General features: G+C 39.5%; 1 protein-coding gene across 2 annotated transcripts in view; it reads right to left on the bottom strand.

Moving 5' to 3' along the window:
- The window catches only part of KDM5B (lysine demethylase 5B), an 80,596-nt gene that overhangs the window by 33,295 nt on the left and 22,377 nt on the right, over positions 1-24,924 (bottom strand). For both annotated transcript variants that reach the window (XM_059059087.2, XM_067026521.1), the window contains exons 2-7: positions 20,003-20,080; positions 18,293-18,415; positions 17,455-17,625; positions 4,433-4,567; positions 2,554-2,650; positions 1,101-1,210 (exon numbers count right to left, since the gene is read on the bottom strand). In XM_059059087.2, coding sequence (XP_058915070.1) covers positions 1,101-1,210; positions 2,554-2,650; positions 4,433-4,567; positions 17,455-17,625; positions 18,293-18,415; positions 20,003-20,080 — 714 coding nt within the window. The remainder of the gene's footprint in view (positions 1-1,100; positions 1,211-2,553; positions 2,651-4,432; positions 4,568-17,454; positions 17,626-18,292; positions 18,416-20,002; positions 20,081-24,924) is intronic.

Here is a 24,924-nt window from a genome sequence, read left to right as displayed (position 1 = left end):
GTTCTTGCAAAACTTTGTTTCCTTTTAACATGGCAAAAATGAAGTTAACTAACCACATTAAATTACCACTTTACATTCTTCCCCCAAACACACAGTAATAAAACTACACAGTCATTCCCTACTATGGGTTGTATCGTGTTTCCCCAAAATTCCTATGTTGAAGTCCTAACCTCTAGTACCTCAGAATGTGACTGTATTTGGAGATAGGGTCTGAAAGAGGTCGTTAAAAAGGTCATATGGGTGGGCCCTAATCCAGTATGACTGGTGTCCTTGTAGGAAGAGACTAGGACACAGACACACACAGAGGAAAACCATGAGGACACAGGGACATGACTGTCTACAAGCCAAGGACAGAGGCCTCAGGAAAAAACCAAGTCTGCAAACACCTTGATCTCAGACTTGTAGCCTCCAGAACCATGGGAAAAATAAACTTCCCTTGTTTGAGCCACTCGGTCTGTGATACTTCATTATGGCAGCCAGAGAGGACTTTTTTGTTGTAGCAAATAGAAACCTGGGCTCTGCTAGTTTTCTGACTGCTTTGTTTGTTTCTGTGCTGGGCCAGAGGGAGATGATATTTATGAACAGAACATTTAATTGGAATAACTTCCAATTCCAGGATCAAAAGCACTGTCATCAAGATGCTCCCAGGTGCTCAGAAGGGGGCTGAGGAAGAGAGCATGGCTTTTTGTTTCCACCTGAGTGAACAGCTCCCCACGCCTCTGACCCTGCTAGGCCTTAGCCTCCCTCCTATCTGTGCACTCCTTCCCTTATCCTTCCTTGCTGTAAAGTTGGAAAACATCATCTTGATTTCTGATCTACCTTCAGCTCGCTTGGAGGTGGGTTAGTCACTTATCGACAATTCTCCATAGGATCGAGCTCACCAGTACTCAGTGCTAAACTGAACATCCTCCAGAAAAATGGTTGTCAACGCCCCCAGCTGTTACTACTGATTTCATGATGCATCCGTGTTTGCCTGTTTATAAACTGATACCACAAACCACCTCTAAAGGTCTTTTCATTGTGAGACACTGCACCAGCAGGCCCAGGTAAGGCACTAAGTATAAGCTGGGCTGTAAAAGCGTTTAAAGAGGTCGACTCACAGCACTCGTGGTTTTTTTCGCTCGACTCCTGGGCTTCTCCTTCTCGCTCTCTGTAACGCACTCCTTCCTCTCAGCAGGCTCCGGCTTGAGGCTGCTTTTCCCGGCTTTCTCTGTAGGAGGCAGTCCAGGTCAGCACGCCCTCTGCTCTGCGCCCGTCAGCCCCCTCCCGCGCTCACCCCTCCAGCTGCTGAGGCACCCCCGGACACAGGTCTCTGCTCGCTTCAGCGCAGCAGCATCCAGAGTCACTCTGTCCGGGAGCTCCGTGCTGACTACTTTATGAGGACGTGCAACTCTTACACCATTCAAATTCCAAGATACAAGCACAAGATATGATACCAGATGTTGCTCAGGTCTGTATGCTTTCAAAATGGGAGCCGAAGGTATGCTCTTCTTAAGACTAAGGCATAACATATGCTGGTGAAAGCAAATTCCTCTTGATCTTGACCATAAGACAGTGACCGTTCACCAACAGCACCCCCTCCACGCTACAGATTATCCCTCCATGATCTAAGATTACTAGCCTCTTTAGCTTCCTGGTTTCAAAGACTGAGAATTTTCTAAAACACTACCTATAAATTAATGAGCTATTCTGCAGAAGGTATTGCGCTAAATGCTTTCCATCAATTGTTATTATATCAATCATATAATCCTTTGCAACCAGTCTGTTTCAAAGACAAGAAAACTGACGTTAAGTCAGGAAGTATCTCTAAGGTCATACAACTAGTGAGTGACTGAGCCAGGATTCAGATTCAGATCTGTATTTTTACAACTCCATCTACTTTCCATTACATTGTGCTGCCTTCTCCACTAACTCACCAGTCACTAAGAAAAGCCCATTTCAGTAACTACTTCTTCATTACTAAGTGCCTGCCTATATAGAATTTCTCTCAAGAGAGTGTCAAACCTACCTTTCAATGACTGACATCAAGCAATGGCCAGGCAAGCATCTGTGAATTAAAATGCAGATTAAGAAAGCCTGCCTGCCTGCCATGCCTGAAACAAACCTATCAGATATTCAGTCAAAGGCACCTATGCTTTTCACAAATCACTTCTTTACAATTAATGCTACTGAATCAAATTTCAAAGTATTGGATTGGCCAAAAAGTTTGTTTGGTTTTAAGTAAAAATAAGACACATTTTTCATTTTCACCGAGAACTGTATTGAACAACATATTCACTAACCAAATGAACTTTTTGGCCAATCCAATAGCAACTAGTTACAGTTCAGAAATTCAATCACATTTCTAATATGCATGTATTTATTCATTTGTTTATCTCTCCTTCCAGTCATCTACTTATGAAAACAAGGATAGTAATATAATAAGATTTTATTTCTCAAGGCACAACCCAGTGACTAGTAGGTAAAGTTGTTCCAGTATTTTCTTAACTACCAGATGAAAGATTGTTTTTACTTATTCACTCTTCCTTCCTATTCATGGATGAACTTCCTTACCATTTTCACACTTTGGAGCTGGACATCCCATTCGACGTCTCAGGTTATGAGTTCTGGCTTCTGCTGTCTCTTCTGGTTCTATTTTAATATTCATGGCCTTAAAAAAATTTGTCATATACATGAATATTTCCCTTAAAAAGACAGAAATCTTCTAAAATCCAACTGGAATCACAAAGTGCCTATAATCTTATAAATTCTATTAATAGGACATTCAAAACTCTCTCCCTTAGAGCAGAGATCCCACCCTTAATATTATTATTACTTAAGGAATGAATGAGGAAACTTAGAAGTTATGAGTATTCTCCACTTCAACAGGTCAAAAATTCAGGGAAAAGTAAAAGGATCAGGGATGACTTATGGGAAGTGTTACTACCCAGATTGGGAACAGTGTGTATTTCCTCCTAGAAGCTCCTCGGTTCTCATCTACTCACAGCTCACAGAACTTAGCCAAATCCTAAACAGTTACATAAATAACATAATTTCATCAGCCTAGAATAGTTTGCTGGCTCTTCCAAAGTATGACAGCATTGAAAACTCAGCTTCCACAACAAGTTTCTATTAATTCTTGTAGTGAACTGTCACTACAAACTGCTCCCCTAACACCACTGAGTCATGGCTCCACCATCAGTGAGAGCTTGTGAGCCAGTCTCAGTACCTGGTGTCCACGACGTGTTCATACTGGTTGATAAGCAAAGCCCTTGTCTGCTCCGGGACACAAGTGATGTTGTGGAACTGTGCCTGTGTTCATTCATATGCACAATCAGGATGTCTACTGCTAACACGATTTCTTCTAGGGCCATACCATCACCATGATGTGTCATCAAGACAGACCTCGGCATCCACAGCACTGGGCACATCTTACACATTTAAAGATCAAGATGTGCTCAAACAAGAACTGACTTTAAGACGAATAAACTTGCAGCCTGCTTGTGGGCTTCAAATAACCATATATGTTCCTATTCTGAGGGATTCTCACTTCAAAAAAGTGGAGTCGCTAAATTTTTTCATATCTCCAACTTACTTACCTAAGTGAAAATTAATTCTCTTATTTATCCATTTCCTCAGAAACCAAAATGGCTGATGTTTTTTTCATCCTCACCAATAATTATTAAATAACCCAACTATTGATTTAGAAACCTAACTAATGCCATGAGGCTTCCCAGTTCTAACTGTTCCTAATATATTAATCACTGACTCTTCATACTCATATGTCCACCAAGGAACCCAGAACCTTCCCACCTCTGTGTGGGAACAAGGTAACTGGGAGAATACTTTTCTCCCTTTCCAGGAGAAATGTCTCAGAGCAGAAAAACCTCAGAGCAACTTGTCTTTCTTAAGTCTTTCACTCCTCCTCTTCCCTCATGCTTCACTCTCATTTTATCTGTGTGTTATATCACCAGCCCCCCTTGCTGCCTGAATATTTATTTTCTGGCTTAGCATAAATGTTTTCCACAGATTCCATACTCCTCTTCAGAAAGTCTGAGGTAAATAGCTTTCACTATCTTCGAAACCTCTCAAAAACAGGACTTTTCAGCAAAAATCTCCAGCTTCACTCCCACTAACCTTAGTTCCCAATACGCCTTGCCCAACAACATGAGGGTCACAATGAACGCCTCGTCACCTGCTCTCCCCTAGGCTCTGACCGTTAACCATGCCGCAGCTGACTGTCCAGGCAGCAGAAACCTATAAAGCTTTCAGTTCCTCGCCCCTCTGACAGTAATATTCCCCCAAGTGTAAAAGCTAGAGTATACACAGCATCCCTCTGTGAGGTTAGTAAAGTTCAATCTATGAAGAGCACGTGCGTGCGAGAAATCCAGGGTCAGACGCACGTTAGCACCAGGACTTGAGGCCTGTCTGATCAACCTCATGAGGCTCTCACCTCCGCTCTCATGCGTTTTGCTCGTCGAGCTGGGGGACACGTTTCCAAGGGCTGCACAGACTGCCTCTGGGGAATATCATGGGGTTTGTACTCCTTGTCCTTTGTGTCTGTGGTCAGGTTTGGCTTCTGCAGACACTGGAAATAAAACACAACTGTACTGATGAATTCTCCCCCACCCCTTTTTAAAAAAAATAAATTTATTTATTTTTAATTTTGGCTGCGTTGGGTCTTCGCTGCTGCGCACGGGCTTTCTCTAGTTGCAGCGAGAGGGGGCTACTCTTCATTGTGGTGCATGGGCTTCTCATTGCAGTGGCTTCTCTTGTTGAGGAGCACAGGCTCTGGGCGGACGGGCTTCAGTAGTTGCGGCATGCGAGCTCAGTAGCTGTGGCATGCAGACTCAGTAGTTGTGGCTCATGGGCTCTAGAGCAAAGGCTCAGTAGTTGTGGCGCACGGGCTTACCTGCTCTGCACCATGTGGGATCTTCCCAGAGCAGGGCTCGAACCCGTGTCCTCTGCATTGGCAGGCGGATTCTTAACCACTGCGCCACCAAGGAAGTCCCTTCCCCCTTTTTTAATCTTAAGAGAATTTCACTGGATTTTTGCAGGGTATATTTTACAATGATTTATGGAAATACATAACAGGTGTGCAATTTTTAAAATCTAAATAAACACAAAGACAAGTCTGCAGTTACCAACCATATACACACACATATAGTTATAACAGCTTGACTTTTTTTCAGGAGGTGAATGGTGTTGCTTCAATTCATTTAATTGTTGATATCACCTCATCAGGTTACAACAGGCCACAGCAGGCTCAAGGCAGTCCCCATGAGCCAGCGACAATTATCCCTGCTTGCAACTGTAAATTAAGTGAAGGCCCAAACTGCTAGAAAGGCCCCCTGTATGTTCCCCAAATAGCTTTCCATAATCAGAATATCTCATTTTTAAAATGTTTACAGTAATAAAATACGGAATCCAATAAGTTTTCTAAATTTTACAATCCTGTAAGTTTAAACATAATTAGCAACCTTCTATTATCAAAAAGGTATCATTTGAATTGAGAAAACAGACCATGTGACTATTATCCCTTATTAAAGCTTTCCTTTTCTTCAATATATTCCTAAAAAGTCTAACTCACAAGGAAAAGGTTAATAGATAGCCCACAGCAATAACTCTGGTTCTGATCATACAAGAATCTCTTCTTGCTTTTTCTTTTTAGTTTGATTCTAAGCTCACTGAAAAAGAGTATTTAATGTCAATACAACAAAACACAGTGAAAACAAAATATTACCACTGAAACTAATATGAATTTCAAGTAAATACCACTCCTTTATAAGAGGTCCTACAAATGCCACAGGAAGCATTTTTAAAAGCAGGCTCCAAAATGTAACCACTGAAGGTCTACTGTATCATCCATAATTGTAATAATATACAGTGAAATTATAAACTTCTACAACTCTTGGCTTTGTGTGCACCATTACAACCATGCAGTGTCACTAACATGATTGGCTCCTTCCTCCTGACATTTGCAGAAAGAATCCAGAGAATGGGGAGAAGGACAAAAGAAAATACAGAGCAACCATCTAACACCATCTATTTCTGACATTTAAGTAATATGTACTATTAAAAAAATACTAGAATAGATTTCTTGATACTCTAAACAAGTAACGTATCTACCACTGGGAGTACAACCTATAATATTAAATATTCTGCTTCTTCTAATTAAACCTACACACTGATCTGATCTAGAAACATTAACTCAACTAGTATGGAATATCACTGCCCATTCCATAACAAGTCCTCAATTGAGCGTTTAGAGATGTTCAATGAAAACATTCAGATGCGAATAAAACCTGTCCCCCATCTAAATTAACCTCCTTTATGTATTATATAAACTTTCTATTGAGACCTGAAAGTATGTGTGATTATGTGTGATTGTGGAGATATGAACTGATCTGAATCACAGACATTTTATTAAGTGGATGGTAAGAAATTCAGATGTTATATATGTGGTTCTCATCTCCCACTAGTCTAAATGGTTCTGTAATCCATGGCCTGCTTGGCTGTATAAGGACTTTGAAGAACTAAGATAAAATCAAGCTCAGAAGCTCTTTAAAATATATACGAAGAGATTATTTTGTTTCAAACCAGGATTCAAAACATACACTTGATGTGTTTGTTTTATATTTAACGCTATCGCATGCCAATTCTCAAACCTTTGTTTGAGAAACTGGGATTCAGAGATGATTTATATCATCACACCGTAATGACATCATCCTACAGGGACAGAGCAATCCCTTAAGACATTTAGAAAACACAGGGATACAAGACTGAGGCCTCTGTCCCATTATCCAGCACATCACCACTCAACTTCTCTCAAGTTTCCCGAAACTTACTTTAGGCTTGAGTTTACCCTTTTGCAACAGTTCCTTCATTGTGCACTCTATCCCTGCCCCCTTTATTATGGGTTTATTTTTTAACAGCAGTTTTAGGTTTACAGCCTAGTTGAGAGGAAGGTACTTAGATTTACCGCACACCAGCTGCCCCCACACATGCACAGCCTCTCCCATCATCAACATCCTCCGCCAGAGCAGTAGAACATTTGCTACAACTGACGAACCTACATTCACACATCACCCGAAGTCCATAGTTCAAACACGAGGGTTCACTCTTGGTGCTGTACATTCTATGAGTTTGGACAAAGGTAAAGGGGATCACCCAGAGTACTTTCACTGCCCTAACAATCCTCTGTGCTCTGCCTATTCATCTTACACTCCTGCCCCCAGCCCCTTGCAACCACTGATCTTTATACTGAAAAAACCATAGTTTTTTCTTTTCCAGAATACCACTGAGTTGGAATCATATAGTGATGCAGTCCTTTCATACTGGGTTCTTCAACTTTCATAAAAATATGCACTTGGGACTTCCCTGGTGGTCCAGTGGTAAAGAATCCACCTTATAATGCACGGAACGCGGGCTCGATCAGTGGTCAGGGAACCAAGATCCCACATGCTGCAGGGCAACCGAGCCCATGCGCTTCAACTCCTGAGCTGACACACCTCAACTAGAGCCTGCGGGCCACAAACTACAGAGCCCACGGGCCACAACTAGAGAAGAAAAATAACCTGCACACCACAACTAGAGGGAAGCCCACGCACCACAACGAAGGATCCTGCATGCCACAACTAAGACCCAACGCAGCCGAAAATAAAACAAACAAATAAATAATAAATAAATCCTAAAAAGAAAAAAATGCACTTAAGATTCCTTCTTGTCCTCTCATGACTTGAGAGCTCTTTTTTTTTAGCCTCCATCGTCTGGCTGTACCACAATTTGTTTATCCATTCGCCTACGAAAGGACATCTTGGTTACTTCCAACTTTTGGCAATTATGAGTAACAAACCTGCTACAAATATCCATATGCAGGTTTCTGTGTGGATATAAGTTTGCAACTCCTTTGGGTAAATACCAAGGAATGTGATTGCTGCACTGTATGATAAAAGCATGTTTATTAGTTTTCTAAGACATTGGCCAACTGTCTTCCAAAGTGGCAGTTCCATTGTGTGTTCCCACCAGCAATGGCAAAAAGTTCCTGTTGCTCCACACCCTCGCCAGCATTTGGTGCTGTCATGTTCTGAATGGTGGTCATTGTAATGGTGCGTAGTAGTGTCTCTTTGCTGTTTTCCCATTCTTTTTTAAAAATACGTATTTTAATTCTCCTTTCCTCTAAGGACTATTTTCAAAAATCAGAAATGGGCATAAAAATTTATGCACAAAAAATTCAGCAAGAGGAGACATTCACAGAAAGATGGACAAAATGAAAAGGCAGAGGACTTTCTACCAGATGAAGGAACTAATAAAACCCCAGAAAAACAATTAAATGAAGTAGAGATAGGCAACCTTCCAGAAAAAGAATTCAGAATAACGATAGTGATGATGATCCAGGACCTTGGAAAAAGAATGGAGGCAAAGATCAAGAAGATGCAAGAAATGTTTAACAAAGACCTAGAAGAATTAAAGAACAAACACCTAGAAGAATTAAAAAACAGAGATGAACAATACAATAACTGAAATAAAAAATACACTAGAAGGAATCAACATCAGAATAACTGAGGCAGAAGAACTGATAAATTACCTGGAAAACAGAATGGTGGAATTTACTGCTGTGGAACAGAAGAAAAAAGAATGAAAAGAAATGAAGACAGCCTAAGAGACCTCTGGGACAACATTAAATGCACCAACATTTGCATTATAGGGGTCCCAGAAGGAGAAGAGAGAGAGAAGGGACCCGAGAAAATATCTGAAGAGATTATAGTCAAAAAATTCCCTGACATGGGAAATGAAAAAGCCACCCAAGTCCAGGAAGCACAGAGAGTCCCAGGCAGGATAAACTCAAGGAGAAACATGCCAAGGTGCATAGTAATCAAATTGACAAAAATTAAAGGCAAAGAAAAATTATTGAAAACAACAAGGAAAAAATGACAAATAACATACAAGGGAACTCCCATTAAGTTAACAGCTGATGCCTCAGCAGAAACTCTACAAGCCAGAAGGGAGTGGCATGGTATATTTAAAGTGATGAAAGGGAAGAACATACAACCAAGATTACTTTACCTGGCAAGGATCTCATTCAGATTTGACGGAGAAATCAAAAGTTTTACAGACAAGCAAAAGTTAAGAGAATTCAGCACCACCAAACCAGCTCTACAACAAATGCTAAAAGAAGTTCTCTAAGTGGGAAACACAAGAGAAGAAAAGGACCTACAAAAACAAACCCATAACAATTAAAAAAATGGTAACAGGAACATACATATCGATAATTACCTTAAATGTTAATGGATTAAATGCTCCAACCAAAATACACAGGCTTGCTGAATGGATACAAAAACAAGACCCGTATACATGCTGTCTGCAAGAGACCCACTTCAGACCTAGGGATACATAGACTGAAAGTGAGCGGATGGAAAAAAATATTCCATGCAAATGGAAATCAAAAGAAAGCTGGAGTAGCAATACTCGTATCAGATAAAAGAGATTTTAGGGCTTCCCTGGTGGCGCAGTGGTTGAGAATCCGCCTGCCGATGCAGGAGACACGGGTTCGTGCCCTGGTCCGGGAAGATCCCACATGCCGCGGAGCAACTAAGCCCGTGAGCCATGGCCGCTAGGCCTGCGCGTCCGGAGCCTGTGCTCCGCAACGGGAGAGGCCACAACAGTGAGAGGCCCGCGTACCGCAAAAAAAAAAAAAAAAAAAAAAAAAAGAGAGATTTTAAAATAAAGAATGTTAACAAGAGACAAGGAGGGACACGACATAATGATCAAGGGATCAATCCAAGAAGAAGATATAACAATTATAAATATATATGCACCCAGCATAGGAGCACCTCAATGCATAAGATAACTGCTAACAGCTATAAAAGAGGAAATGGAGGGACTTCCCCTGTGGCACAGTGGTTAAGAATCCACCTACCAATGCAGGGGACCCAGGTTCGAGCCGTGTTCTGGAAGATCCCACATGTTGCGGAGCAACTAAGCCCATGCACCACAACTACTGAGCCTGCACTCTAGAGCCTGTGAGCCACAACTACCGAGCCCACATGCCACAACTACTGGCTTGCACGCCTAGAGCTTGTGCTCTGTGACAAGAGAAGCCACTGCAATGAGAAGCATGCACACCTCAACAAAGAGCAGCCCCTGCTCACCACAACTAGAAAAAGCCTGCGCACAGCAACAAAGACCCAACACAGCCCAAAATAAATAAAAAAATAAATTTATTAAACAAATAATAAAAAAGAGGACATCAACAGTAACACAATAATAGTGGGGGACTTTTAACACCTTACTTACACCAATGGACAGATAATCCAGAATGAAAGTTAATAAGGAAACACAGGCTTTAAATGACACAATAGACCAGATAGATTTAATTGATATTTATAGGACATTCCATCCAAAAACAGCAGATTTTACACTTTCTTCTCAGGTGCACACAGAACATTCTCCAGGATAGATCACATCTTAGGTCACAAATCAAGCCTCAGTAAATTTAAGAAAATTGAAATCATATCAAGCATGTTTTCCAACCACAATGCTATGAGACTAGAAATCAATTAGAAGGGGATTTCCCTGGTAGCACAGTGGTTAAGAATCCGCCTGCCAATGCAGGGGACATGGGTTCGAGCCCTGGTCCAGAAAGATCCCACATGCCGCAGAGCAACTAATCCCGTGTGCCACAACTACTGAGCCTGCACTCTAGATCCCACGAGCCACAACTACTGAGCCTGCGAGCCACAACTACTTAAGCCCACGCCTAGAGCATGTGCTCTGCAACAAGAGAAGCCACCACAATGAGAAGCCCACGCACCACAATGAAGAGTAGCCCCAGCTCTCTGCAACTAGAGAAAGCCCGTGCCCAGCAACGAAGACGCAATGCAGCCAGAATTAAATAAATAAAATAAATTTATTTTTAAAAAAAATCTACAGGGGGAAAAAACGTAAAAAACACAACCACATGGAGGCTAAACAATACATTACTAAGTAACCAAGAGATCACTGAAGAAATCAATGAGGCCATCAAAAAATACCTAGAGACAAATGACAATGAAAACATGAGGATCCAAAACCTATGGGACGCAGCAAAAACAGTCCTAAGAGGGAAGTTTACAGCAATACAAGACTACCTCAAGAAACAAGAAAAATCTCAAATAAACAATCTAAGCTTACACCTAAAGAACCAGAGAAAGAGGATCAAACAAAACCCAAAGTTAGCAGAAAAAAAGAAATCATAAAGATCAGAGCAGAAATAAATGAAATAGAAATAAAGACAACAATAGCAAAGATCAATAAAACTAAATGCTTGTTCTTTGAGAAGATAAAATTGATAAACCATTAGCCAGACTCATCAAGAAAAAGAGGGAAAGGACTCAAATCAATAAAATTAAAAATGAAAAAGGAGAAGTTACAACAGACACCACAGAAATACAAAGCATCCTAAGAGACTACTACAAGCAACTCTATGCCAATAAAATGGACAACCTGGAAGAAATGGACGAATGCTTAGAAAGGTATAACCTTCCAAGACTGAACCAGGAAGAAACAGAAAATATGAACAGACCAATCCCAAGTAATGAAATTGAAACTGTGATTAAAAATCTTCCAACAAACAAAAGTCCAGGACCAGATGGCTTCACAGGTAAATTCTATCAAACATTTAGAGAAGAGCTAACATTCAGCCTTCTTGAACTCTTCCAAAAAATAGCAGCGGAAGAAATACTCCCAAACTCATTCTGTGAGGCCACCATCACCCTGATACCAAAACCAGACAAAGATACTACAAAAAAAGAAAGTTAACAGAAATATCACTTATGAATATAGATGCAAAAATCCTCAACAAAATACTAGCAAACAGAATCCAACAACACATTAAAAGGATCATACACCATGATCAAGTGGGATTTATCCCAGGGATGCAAGGATTCTTCAGTATACGCAAATCAATCAATGTGATACACCATATTAACAAACTGAAGAATAAAAACCATATGATCATCTCAATAGATGCAGAAAAGGCTTCTGACAAAATTCAACACCCATATACGATAAAAACTCCAGAAAGTGGGCAAAGAGGGAACCTACCTCAACAAAATAAAGGCCATATATGACAAACCCACAGCAAACATCATTCTCAATGGTGAAAAACTGAAAGCATTTCCTCTAAGATCAGGAACGAGACAAGGATGTCCACTCTCATCACTGTTATTCAACATAGTTTTGGAAGTCCTAGCCACGGCAATCAGAGAAGAAAAAGAAATAAAAGGAATACAAATTGGAAAAGAAGAAGTAAAACTGTCACTGTTTGCAGATGACATGATACTATACATAGAGAATCCTAAAAATGCCACCAGAAAACTACTAGAGCTAATCAATGAATTTGGTAAAGTTGCAGGATACAAAATTAACGCACAGAAATCTCTTGCATTCCTATACACTAATGATGAAAAACCTGAAAAAAGAAATTATGGAAACACTCCCATTTACCATTGCAACAAAAAGAATAAAATACCTAGGAATAAACCTACCTAAGGAGGTAAAAGACCTGTACTCAGAAAACTGTAAGACACTGATGAAAGAAATCAAAGATGACACAAACAGATGGAGAGATATACCATGTTCTTGGATTTGAAGAAACGATATTGTGAACATGACTATACTACCCAAAGCAATCTACAGATTCAATGCAATCCCTATCAAATGGCCAATGGCATTTCTTACGCAACTAGAACAAAAAATCTTAAAATCTGTATGTAAGCACAAAGGACCCAAAATAGCCAAAGCAGTCTTGAGGGAAAAAAACGGAGCTGGAGGAATCAGACTCCCCGATTTCAGACTACACTACAAAGCTACAGTAATCAAGACAATATGGTACTGGCATAAAAACAGAAATATAGATCAATGGAATAGGACAGAAAGCCCAGAGATAAAGACACGCACCTTTGGTTAACTAATCTATGACAAAGGAGGCAAGGATATACAATGGTAGAAAAGAAAGTCTCTTCAATAAGTGGTGCTGGGAAAACTGGACAACTACATGTAAAAGAATGAAATTAGAAGAGAAAACGGAACCCTCTTGCACTGTCGTGAAAATGTAAATTGATACAGCCACTATGGAGAACAGCATGGAGGTTCCTTAAAAAACTACAAATAGAATTACCATACGACCCCGCAATCCCACTACTAGGCATATACCATGAGAAAACCATAATTCAAAAAGAGTCATGTACCAAAATGTTCATTGCAGCTCTATTTACAATAGCCAGGACATGGAAGCAACCTAAGTGTCCATCGACAGATGAATGGATAAAGAAGATGTGGCACATACATACAATGGAATATTACTCAGCCATAAAAAGAAATGAAACTGAGTTATTTGTCATGAGGTGGATAGACCTGGAGTCTGTCATACAGAGTGAAGTAAGTCAGAAGGAGAAAAACAAATACCGTATGCTAACACATATATATGGAATCTAAGAAAAAAAAATGTCATGAAGAGACTAGGGGTAGGATGTGAATAAAATACAGACCTACTAGAGTATGGACTTGAGGACATGGGGAGGGGGAAGGGTAAGCTGTGATGAAGTGAGAGAGTGGCATGGACTTATATACACTACCAAATGTAAACTAGATAGCTAGTGGGAAGCAGCCGCATAGCACAGGGAGATCAGCTCGGTGCTTTGTGACCACCTAGAGGGGTGGGATAGGGAGGGTGGGAGGGAGCGAGATGCAAGAGGGAAGAGATATGGAAACATATGTATATGTATAACTGATTCACTTTGTTGTAAAGGAGAAACTAACACACTATTGTAAAACAGTTATACTCAAATAAAGATCTTTAAAAAAATAATAATAATAATAATAAATAAAATAATAAAAATTCTCACCTAGAAGACTGAAACTTAGGGGGATCGATCAACGGTCTTTTTTAAAAAACTTGAAAATTTCACAAGGATTGTAATATCCCATCAGACCATATACTTTTTTCCTTAGGTCTGATGAAATAGACTATGTAGCATTGACAAATATACACTACCAAATGTAAAATAGACAGCTAGTGGGAAGAAGCTGCATAGCACAGATCAGCTCGGTGCTTTGTAACCACCTGGAGGGGTGGGATAGGGAGAGTGGGAGGGAGACTCAAGAGGAAGGGTTTATGGGGATATATGTACACATATAGCTGATTCACTTTGTTATATAGCAGAAACTAACACAACACTGTAAAGCAATTATACTCCAATAAAGATGTAAAACAAACAAAAATAAATAAATAAATAAACTAAATGTGTAAAAATTGAAAAAGCAACATTATTTTTATTAAAAAAAAAAAAAAGAAGAATGAAATTAGAACACTCCCTAACACCATACACAAAAATAAACTCAAAATGGATTAGAGACCTAAATGTAAGACTGGACACTATAAAACTCCTAGAGGAAAACATAGGAGGAACACTCTTTGACATAAATCACAGCAAGATCTTTTGTGGTCCACCTCCTATAGTAATGGAAATAAAAACAAAAATGAACAAATGGGACCTAATGAAACTTCAAAGCTTTTGCACAGCAAAGGAAACCATAAATAACACGAAAAGAGAACCCTCAGAATGGGAGAAAATATTTGCAAATGAATCAATGGACAAAGGATTAATCTTCAAAATACATAAACAGCTCAGGCAGCTCAATATTAAAAAAACAAACAACCCAATCCCAAAATGGGCAGAAGACCTAAATAGACATTTCCCCAAAGAAGACATACAGATGGCCAAGAAGCACATGAAAAACTGCTCAACATCACTAATTATTAGAGAAATGCAAATCAAAATTACAATGAGGTTATCACCTCACACCAGTTAGAATGGGCATCATCAGAAAATCTACAATCAACAACAAATGCTGGAGAGGGTGTGGAGGAAAGGGAACCCTCTTGCACTGTTATGAGAATGTCAATGGATACAGCCACTATGGAGAACAGTACGGAGGTTCCTTAAAAAACTAAAAATAGAATTACCATATGACCCAGCAATCCCACTACTGGGCATATACCCAGAGAAAACCATAATTCAAAAAGACCCCAATGTTCATTACACCCCAGTGTTCATTGCAGCACTATTTACAATAGCCAGGACATGGAAGCAAACTAAATGCCCATCAACAGATGAACGGATAAAGAAGATGTTGTACATATATACAATGGAGTATTACTTAGCCATAAAAGGAACGAAATTGGGTCATTTGTAGAGACGTACATGGATCTAGAGACTGTCGTACAGAGTAAAGTGAGTCAGAAAGAGAAAAACAAATATCATATATCAACGCATATATGTGGAACCTAGAAAAATGGTACGGATGAACCGGTTTGCAGGGCAGAAATTGAGACACAGATGTAGAGAACAAACGTGTGGACACCAAGGGGGGGGAAGTGGCCGGACAGGTTGATGGTGGTGGGATGAATTGGGAGATTAGGATTGACATATATACATTAATATGTATAAAATAGATAACTAATGAGAAACTGCTGTAAAAAAAATAAAATAAAATTCAAAAATTCCAAAAAAAAAAAAAAAAAATTCAGCAACAGGAGAAATCAAATCAAGTTCTGGGTATAAAAATGGAATGACACAGAGTCATTAAAACCTGTATCTTCAGGCTTCCCTGGTGGCACAGTGGTTAAGAATCCGCCTGCCAATGCAGGGGACACGGGTTCAAGCCCTGGTCTGGGAAGATCCCACATGCTATGGAGCAACTAAGCTCGTGCGCCACACTACTGAGCCTGCGCTCTAGAGCCCGCGCGCTACAACTACTGAGCCCATGTGCTGCCACTACTGAAGCCCGCATGCCTAGAGCCCGTGCTCCACAAAAGAGAAGCCACCGCAATGAGAAGCCTGAGTACCGCAACAAAGAGTAGCCCCAGCTCGCCACAACTAGAGAAAGCCCGCGCACAGCAACGCAGACTCAACGCAGCCAAAAATAAATAAATTTTAAAAAAACAAAACCTGTATCTTCAAAAATATAGTGACATATTAAACAGGAAAAATACTGTATATGTAAAGAATACACTTCCAATTTGTGTATATGTGCATTAAAATAGCCTTGAAAGAAAAGCAGATGAGAGGATTAGGAGGGATTTATTTTCATCATACTTTCCTTTGTTTTTATACTTTCCACAGTGAACATGTATCAGCAGGCCCGCCCCTCAACAGATATTTATCTGTGTTGTAGATGTAATGTTTGTAAAGGCTATCTTTAAATACCTGTTCCTTTCAGAGTGTGATTGTATAAATGCTTACCCACTTTTCAACTATGAAACTTAGGGCCTCTCTAAGTATACAGACAAGCTGTTTCTAAACCCATAAAGCAGGGAGAACTCTCTCTCTCCCTTTATTCATCTAACTTCTGCACTGAGATAAGAGGGTTCAAAGGAGAAAATCTATTGTGGGTGACTGTATGTAGATCTGACTATAAAACAGAGACATAAATGCTCCATTTTAAACAATTTCATTTTAAACAATTTTAAACAATTTCATCCATGGGTTCACTAAACATTCACACAGTGCACATTTCTTTAAACAACTTTCTGAGTATTAGATTAGTCACATTTTCTAGGCTAAAAAGAAAGCCCATCTGGAATCAAGGGAGAGAGAAAAGAAAAACACAACGCTACGAAAACCTATAGGATTTAAGCATTCCAGATGACATGTCTGTATCAAAACAGAGTTTTGATTAGCAGGTTTACCCTTGGAAACTATGTTGGGATCTTCCTCCCTCTCTATAGCACAGTAACAATTCCTAAAATTATAGGGCTCACTGCTCTAGTGTAGAATATCTCAAAGGGTGTAAACAATTATGACATTCTGCTTTCTACCAGGGCCTAAAATAAGTGGGAAGTTTTTATAATATTGTTTTGCTTTTAATTAGAACAAAAGTTTTTATCTGAATAATTTGGCAAATACCTCCTTTGTAAGGAAACAAACACGGTTACATAGGAAGTATTAGCAGAGGGCTCCATGAGCTGTCCAGCATTACTGAGTCCCCTACTCTCTACCGATGTCAACATTCTATGAAAATCTCCTTGGAGACCTCAGCTGGCAAAAGAGAGCAGGCAGGCAAGTTATTTCACATGTTGTATTTTCATGTGACAACCAGAAATACACTTTAAACAGTTAGTGAATGCAAAAGCATAAGCTGTAACTAGTAGGTAATAACCAAATGCTGTAAGAAAGGAACATCTATAGCGAAGTTAATACAGATTTCAGTTTTTGATAACAAAAGAATATTTCCTCTGTAACCTTATTCATTCCAAAAACAACCTTCTTAGTATGGTTGCTCTCAAAACAGAACTAAAACATTGGAGGAAAAATCCATAAAACAAGTCTTCCAAGCAAGTCTTCCACACATAATCAAGGCCTTTTCATTCCTCCCAAAGACCATGTGCCAATAAGCAGTGAAATAAAACAGGTTAAGGCTAGCCCCACTCACCCTCAAACTGTCTCCAGAAAGGAATAAGTTGTAGGGGTTGAGAATTCGCTCATAATGCCCTCTGATATGGGAGCCCACAGCTTTGCCAGGAGCAAACCCCATCTTGGTGGCAATTTTGGTCCATTTTCTATCCTTGCAAACAACTGCAAATCCACCTTCCTCTGCAACTAACTGTTAAATAAAACAGCAAAAGAAATTAGTTCTTGGCTGTCATCATCTTTTAAAAATACATTTTCCAAGTAAAAAAAAAAAAAATATATATATATATATATATATATATATGCACTATTAATTTTAAACTAGAAACACTGCTTTTAACAGCATATTCCATAAACTTTTTGTACCCCTCCCAAAGCTACTTCTCAGTTCCCCAAAGCAGCCAAGATTTCCCATGAGGAAGAATTAAGTCAGCAATGAATCTCCGATAAGGAAAAGGCTCTAGTAAACTGAGGAGTAGCAAGAACGGCAGCACGTCTGGTGGAAATAATGCGGCTTTAGACTGGGATGAACCTTAAGATACAGAATTATAACTCAGCTTTTTCAGTTGGTCAACTTGGACACTGAAAGCCTTTGTTGTCTTATCTGCAATAAAACAGACAGGAATATCTAAGAGGACCATTACGAAGTTTAAAAATTACCAAAAAACAGGTGGCAGCAAAATATTTCACAAGATAAGGCTTTCAGACCTGACAAGCAGAGACCAATTAATCACAAAACTAAATGAAGAATTTTATTTTACATATTTCAAGCAGTAAGTTTCTTATTTTAAGGCAAAGAAGATCAAATTCATGCTGTCAGAAAAATTATTCAATGAGAAAGATGGTCATTAGGCTTTTACCTTATTAAGCTGAAACAAGTCCAAGATCTTCCTCTCTACATGTGGAATTTTCAGAGTACTTCCCTGTAATTCCCAGTACTTTGCAATTTGGTCCAGGAAATTTAATTTTACACGAGTTTGAGCCTAAATGACAAAGAACTGAGTTTTACTTTTACCTAGCTTATTATAAAGCTCCTGTCTATTACCTGTGCATGTGATATTTTTATTCTTAGAATATTTAAGTGTAATACCACTTACGAATTCAATAGGGGAAACTTCCCCAAAACATACAGAATAAAACTGGTTAAATAATTATACGTTAACTCAACAAAAATTTAATTCAGCCCCTACCATGTGCCAGGTAAGTAGTAGTTACACACTCAGTAAGTCCTCCCGTAACATAAATAGGTGATCTGAGAGGTGCTTTATTTAAGGAGTATCATAAGTAAGCTGCTTCTATATGCCCCTTTCGTCCTTTTACAGTTTGAGTATTTTGAAGTCCTGTTCTCTCCAAGTACAAATTTTCTGATTTGCTCAAACACAAATCTAAAAGCAGATTTACAACAGAACCACTTATCTTAGATAAAGTCCTGATAACTTAAAGATAAAAGAAAACCAGAAACTTTCTTAAATGTTATTCCCTTAACAGATTATTACTGTCGCCTACAAGTCATTTTTAAAAATTCTGTCATTTTTCTTTCCGCTCATTGTGAAATTAAGTCAGACAGTTTTAAGACTTTTATCTTGCACAAGACCAAAATTGAGATCAATATTCAGATATTCCGGGCTTCCCTGGTGGCGCAGTGGTTGGGAGTCCGCCTGCCGGTGCAGCGGACACGGGTTCGTGCCCTGGTCCGGGAGGATCCCACATGCCGCGGAGCGGCTGGGCCCGTGAGCCATGGCCGCTGGGCCTGTGCGTCCGGAGCCTGTGCTCCGCAGCGGGAGAGGCCACAACAGTGAGAGGCCCACATACCGAAAAAAAAAAAAAAAAAAAAAAAAAAAATATTCAGATATTCCCAACCACGTCAAAGTGAATACCCACCTCCCTATCTTTCAAGCTCGACATGAAAATACATTGAAATACTTGAAAATACATACACTAGATGCTACTACTGGCAATGCCCACAGAATTCCAGTGGACATATGTGCCATTTAAGTTAAGAATACCTCGTTTAGTATAGAAAAATAAAACATGGTTCATTATGAAAATCAGATTAGCAAAACATTCATATAAACAATGAACTTCTATGCTATCAATACCCAAGCCTTATTCACCCAGCACTTTAGGGCTTAAGTCGCCTACAGACTAAAGAAGAACTACTACCTCTTCTCTAGAGAATCCCCTGTGCTATTCACTCCTCCTAGGGAAAGTAAAGTGTGTTATTAAATCTAACTGAAGACATATATTTTGGAAGAATAGCAGAGCTAGAGAATCTCTTCCATTAAATGGTTCTGAAAGCACATGGCTTTCAAAACCTAAACTCTATTGGTTGTCACCTAGATTGAGAAGGATTTAAATGCATTTATTAATAGGCTGGCAATTATTGACAAAAATCAGTGTTTTTAATGAAACTGGGTTAGCTGCAAAGGCTTATTGCCATTTGTTTTACCATGATTATCAGTTACTAGCCATGTTTTAGCTTCACTGAAACCAACAGATTTGTGACACAGCCTCTTTCAAAGAAGCCCCCGCTGGAATACAGGCAACCAGTATAGTAGTTAAGACATTACCTCCAATTCATTCAGCCTCTGGATACGTGGGGTAAAATGAAGTTTGTCAACATCACATGCAAATGGTGGCTGCCAATCCTAGTGGAGAAGCAAAGGTTTTCATTAGAAAAATTTATAATTCTGACATTTAAAAAATGGTTTTACAGTTAAAACCCTGGTTAAATAAAGCATGTTATCTCTAATGAGGCAAACAGAACACAGGGCAGTAGTTTCTTAACTCTTTTTCCACCAGAACAGCAGAATATGTATGATGACCCTTCTCCAAATGATACATTCTGCACACACCCCGCCTAGCACCCCTCCAACCAGCAACGTCACTGAGCCTCAACTGCCGTTGAAAAATCATCAATTCAGGCAAAAAAAGACTTTGACTCCTCTATTCCATAAGTATCTCTCCTCCTACAAAATAGCTATATTAATGTCAAATTATCTACAGACTGTATTTTAATATATGTAACCCAGTTACATTAACTTTTATTATAAAATTGAGGATAAGTTCTTCTTTGGGGGGAAAAGAAAAAAAACTGATATCCAAAACCAATTTTAAGGATCACCCTTAACATATCTACTGATACAGGTTCTTGGAAGAACTGCTATCAGGAGAAAATAGACAGGAAGGAGAGTGTGCATGGACTGTTGTCTATAAGTGGAGAAAACTGGAAACAACTTAAATGTTCACGATAAGAGAATAGTTTAAAGGCATAAAAATTATGCTGTGTTAATAGGTACAGAGTTTCAGTTTGGAATAATGAAAAGGTTCTGGAGATGGACAGTGGTGATGGTTGTACAACACTGTGAATGTACTTAATGTTACTGAATTGCATGCACCCTTAAAATGGTTACAATGGTATATTTTATATTATTCAGTATTTTAATATTTCCACATAATTTTTTAAGACAAAAAAGTTCATGCTGTTGTATAGCTCTATTTATTGACATTGAAATTCTTCCTTATATATATTTTATGAAAGAAAGAAAAATAGGCTGTGCAATAGAAAAATAAAACACTGGAAAGAGACAGCAAAATGGTTAACAGTGGTTTGTCTTTGGTAGGATTACAGGTGATTTTTCTTTTGCTTCCTTACCCATTTTAAATAGAATCGGAAATATAATAAATACATTAAGTCATACCTATTAAATAAATTATTTTTGAGTAAGAGAACAAGTTAATACAAATGTTGGTACATCTGTAATTAACAATAAAATACTCTGCAGTGGTAATAAAGAATATCTAGATGTTCTAAACATGGAAAGATAGCCAAGAGTGGATGAGTAAAAAAATGAAAACATGCAAATTTGTGTTAACATATGTAAATTTTAAAGACTATTGTAATAGTAAGGGTCAAAGAGATTATTTTTACTTCAAATTTAACTGCTGGAGTTTATCACTGTTTTTAGTTTAAAAGTAAAACAGGGGCTTCCCTGGTGGCTCAGTGGTTGAGAGTCCGCCTGCTGATGCAGGGGACACGGGTTCGTGCCCCGGTCAGGGAAGATCCCACATGCCACGGAGCGGCCAGGCCCGTGAGCTATGGCCTCTGAGCCTGCCCGTCTGGAGCCTGCGCTCTGCAACAAACGGGGGGGGAGGGGCACAACTGTGAGAGGCCCGCGTACCGCAAAAAAAAAGTAAAACAGGTTTTGTTTTTGTGATACAAACACTTAAGTAAAAATGCCCACCACCAGTGCCTGATTAAATATTATGTTAAAAAGTAAATTTTACAATTTTTTTCCAAAGGAAAAAAGCAGATTACAAATTAGTACAAAGCTATTTACTACCACCCCAAAAAAGAACAGGAAGAAAAAAGAGAAAAGAAAAAAGAAAAAATGGCAATACTGTTTAAGAAGTCAATGACAGATCAGGACTTCAAGTGTCTAATGCTGTCATACAGCCTCTTCAACAAAGACTATGGCTAATGTTTAAATGCCAGTTAAAGATATACTGTACTGCTAATAAACTTAAAAAAATACTACCTACTCCCATCCTAGGTCAAAAAGATTACAGTGATTTTTGTTTGCCTGGATAACTAAAGATAAAGAAAGCACTGTGTTTAATTATACATAATACAATGTAGCAGAAGGTAATCCCATTGCTTCTTAATATTCTGTGGCAGGCTAACGGAAGACTTGATATTGCTCAGAGCTTTGTTCTCTAATACTTTATAAAAGCTGTAGGCTTTCTGAAATGAATTGACCTGGGTTGAAGGTTAGACCAAAAATATATCAAAGACAATGTGTCAGAATATACAAGTATATGATTAACATACTGTCCAAATGACCTGCAATTTTTATAGATTAAGATTTATGAGTAATGTATAATGATATCCTCTAATGAATCAAATATGCCTTCTACTCCCAAAACACGATACAAAAATTAATTCCACCTTAAGTCTACATATTAAAGTTTTATAAATTGAGGTGAGCTGTGTCTTTGTATGTATGTTATTTAATTTATACTTGTTTTAGTCTGAACCCTTTTTCAAATAAAATAAATCCTAAAAATCAAACATCAAAGGGAAGGCGGCGGCAGCGGCCGCGCGGGTGTCGGTAGCATCTGCGGCAGCCCGAGCCGCCCCCCCACCCCCGCGAGCCCGAGTCCGAGCGCCCCCGGGTAAGTTCCCGGCGCGAGCGCCGAGATGCCGGGCAGCAACACGGCACTCACCGTGGACCGAACCTACTCCGACCCGGGCCGGCACCACCGCTGCAAGAGCCGGGGACTTCCCTGATGGCGCAGTGGTTAAGAATCCACCTGCCAATGCAGGGGACACGGGTTCGAGCCCTGGTCTGGGATCCCACATGCTGCGGAGCAACTAAGCCTGTGTGCCACAACTACTGAGCCTGCGGTCTAGAGCCCGTGAGCCACAACTACTGAGCTCATGTGCCACAACTCCTGAAACCCACGTGCCTAGGGCCCGTGCTCCGCATCAGAAGCCACCACAACGAGAAGCACACACACCGCAACAAAGAGTAGCCCCCTCTCGCGGCAACTAGAGAAAGCCCGTGCACAGCAGCGAAGACCCAGCGCAGCCAAAAATAAATAAATAAATAAGTTTATTAAAAAACAAAAAAAACAAAACAACATCAAAGGGAAAACACTATGTATCTGTCACTAAGGAAGTTCACACAGTGGGTATAATATGTTTAAAACTAAAACTGTGTCAGTAGATCATTCCTTCATTAAACACAGATCACTGCAAATTTTGTCTCCTCTGGTAACAAAGAATGAGAGAAAATGGGATAAACGTCATTCAGTTTTGAGACTTTGTCAGCTGTAAAGCTCTACTCCAATAAAAGGATTACATATTATTTGCAACGCTTACTGTCATATTAAAACAAAGATATCCTTGGCAAAGTCTGGCCTCATTGGGCCATGACTTTTACATGCGGAAAAAAGCCATTTACACAACATTGTAAATCAACTAATTTCAATAAAAAGATTTTTAATTTTAAAAAAGCCATCAGAGAAAGAAAGAGACCTTATTAAAGCTTCTAAGAAGTGAAAAATTTCAAACAGGAATATAATCCTCAAATTAAGTAGTCAAATAAATAATGAAAATCTCCATTTAGAAACGTGATAATTTTTGGTTTGACACTTAAGTATCTAAAAGGCATATCATGTAATCTAACCAAAACTTCTAGCCTCTACCAAGAAAATGGTTCATAAAATCATCTTTTTTCTAACATAAAAACAGCATTTCCAGGGCTTCCCTGGTGGCGCACAAGAATCCGCCTGCCAATGCAGGGGACATGCGTTCGAGCCCTGGTCCAGGAAGATCCCACGTACTGTGGAGCAACTAAGCCCGTGCGCCACAACTACTGAGCCTGCGCGCTAGAGCCCACGAGCCACAACTACTGAGCCCGCATGCCACAACTCCTGAAGCCCACACACCTAGAGCCCATGCTCCACAACAAGAGAAGCCACCGCGGTGAGAGCCCACACACCTCAACGAAGAGTAGCCCCTGCTCACTGCAACTAGAGAAAGCCCACGTTCAGCAACGAAGACCCAATGCAGCCAAAAATTAATTACTAAAAAACAAAAACACAAAAACAGCATTTCCATACAAACAAGATAATAGATTGCAAGGAGTTCCATGTAAATTCCCTGCTGAAATTCATCTTAATTTTCTTTAAAAACTTTAAAATGGTTTTATTTTAACCCTTTCAAAATAAAAGTACAACTATATTATTCAAAAGCTCAATTATTTTCCCGAGCATTAAAAAATATATTCCTGGGCTTCCCTGGTGGCGCAGTGGTTGAGAGTCCGCCTGCCGATGCAGGAGACACGGGTTCGTGCCCTGGTCCGGGAGGATCCCACATGCCGCGGAGCAGCTGGGCCCGTGAGCCATGGCCGCTGGGCCTGCGCGTCCGGAGCCTGTGCTCCGCAACGGGAGAGGCCACAACAGTGAGAGGCCCGCATACGGCAAAAAATATATATATATATATATTCCTTGGGAAAGCAGTTAAGTAGGCCACTGACGCTTAAAAACCCTCAGAGAGGCCTGAGACACACCAGGTAAACATTTTCTTAGTCCTAGCAAGCAAAAATAACTTACCGCACATTTAACTGAGAGAAATGTTTGAAATTATAAAATTGACCAGTATGAAAACAACTTTCATCGAATGCTAAAGATTTTTCAAAAACACCATGAAAATTCACTCTGTAAATGATCCACTGTTAGCATCCACATACTTAACATACTGGAATACTGTTTTTAATCTTTCTAGAGGCTGACATCATTTTTAAGATCTAACTATCGGCAAAACAAGAAAGTATACCCTCTCCAGCGCTTACTACAAGTTAGTTCTCTGATTCCCTGCAGACAAAACCAATTAAAAATCAGCGTCAAAATATAGATCAATGGAACAGGATAGAAAGCCCAGAGATAAACCCACACACATATGGTCACCTTATCTTTGATAAAGGAG

Source organism: Kogia breviceps, chromosome 1 (genome assembly GCF_026419965.1).
Source record: "Kogia breviceps isolate mKogBre1 chromosome 1, mKogBre1 haplotype 1, whole genome shotgun sequence".
In the NCBI taxonomy this organism is placed as follows: domain Eukaryota; kingdom Metazoa; phylum Chordata; class Mammalia; order Artiodactyla; family Physeteridae; genus Kogia; species Kogia breviceps.
The sequence above is the reverse complement of the archived record's forward strand: the minus strand, read 5'-3'. Positions and strand labels throughout refer to the sequence as shown.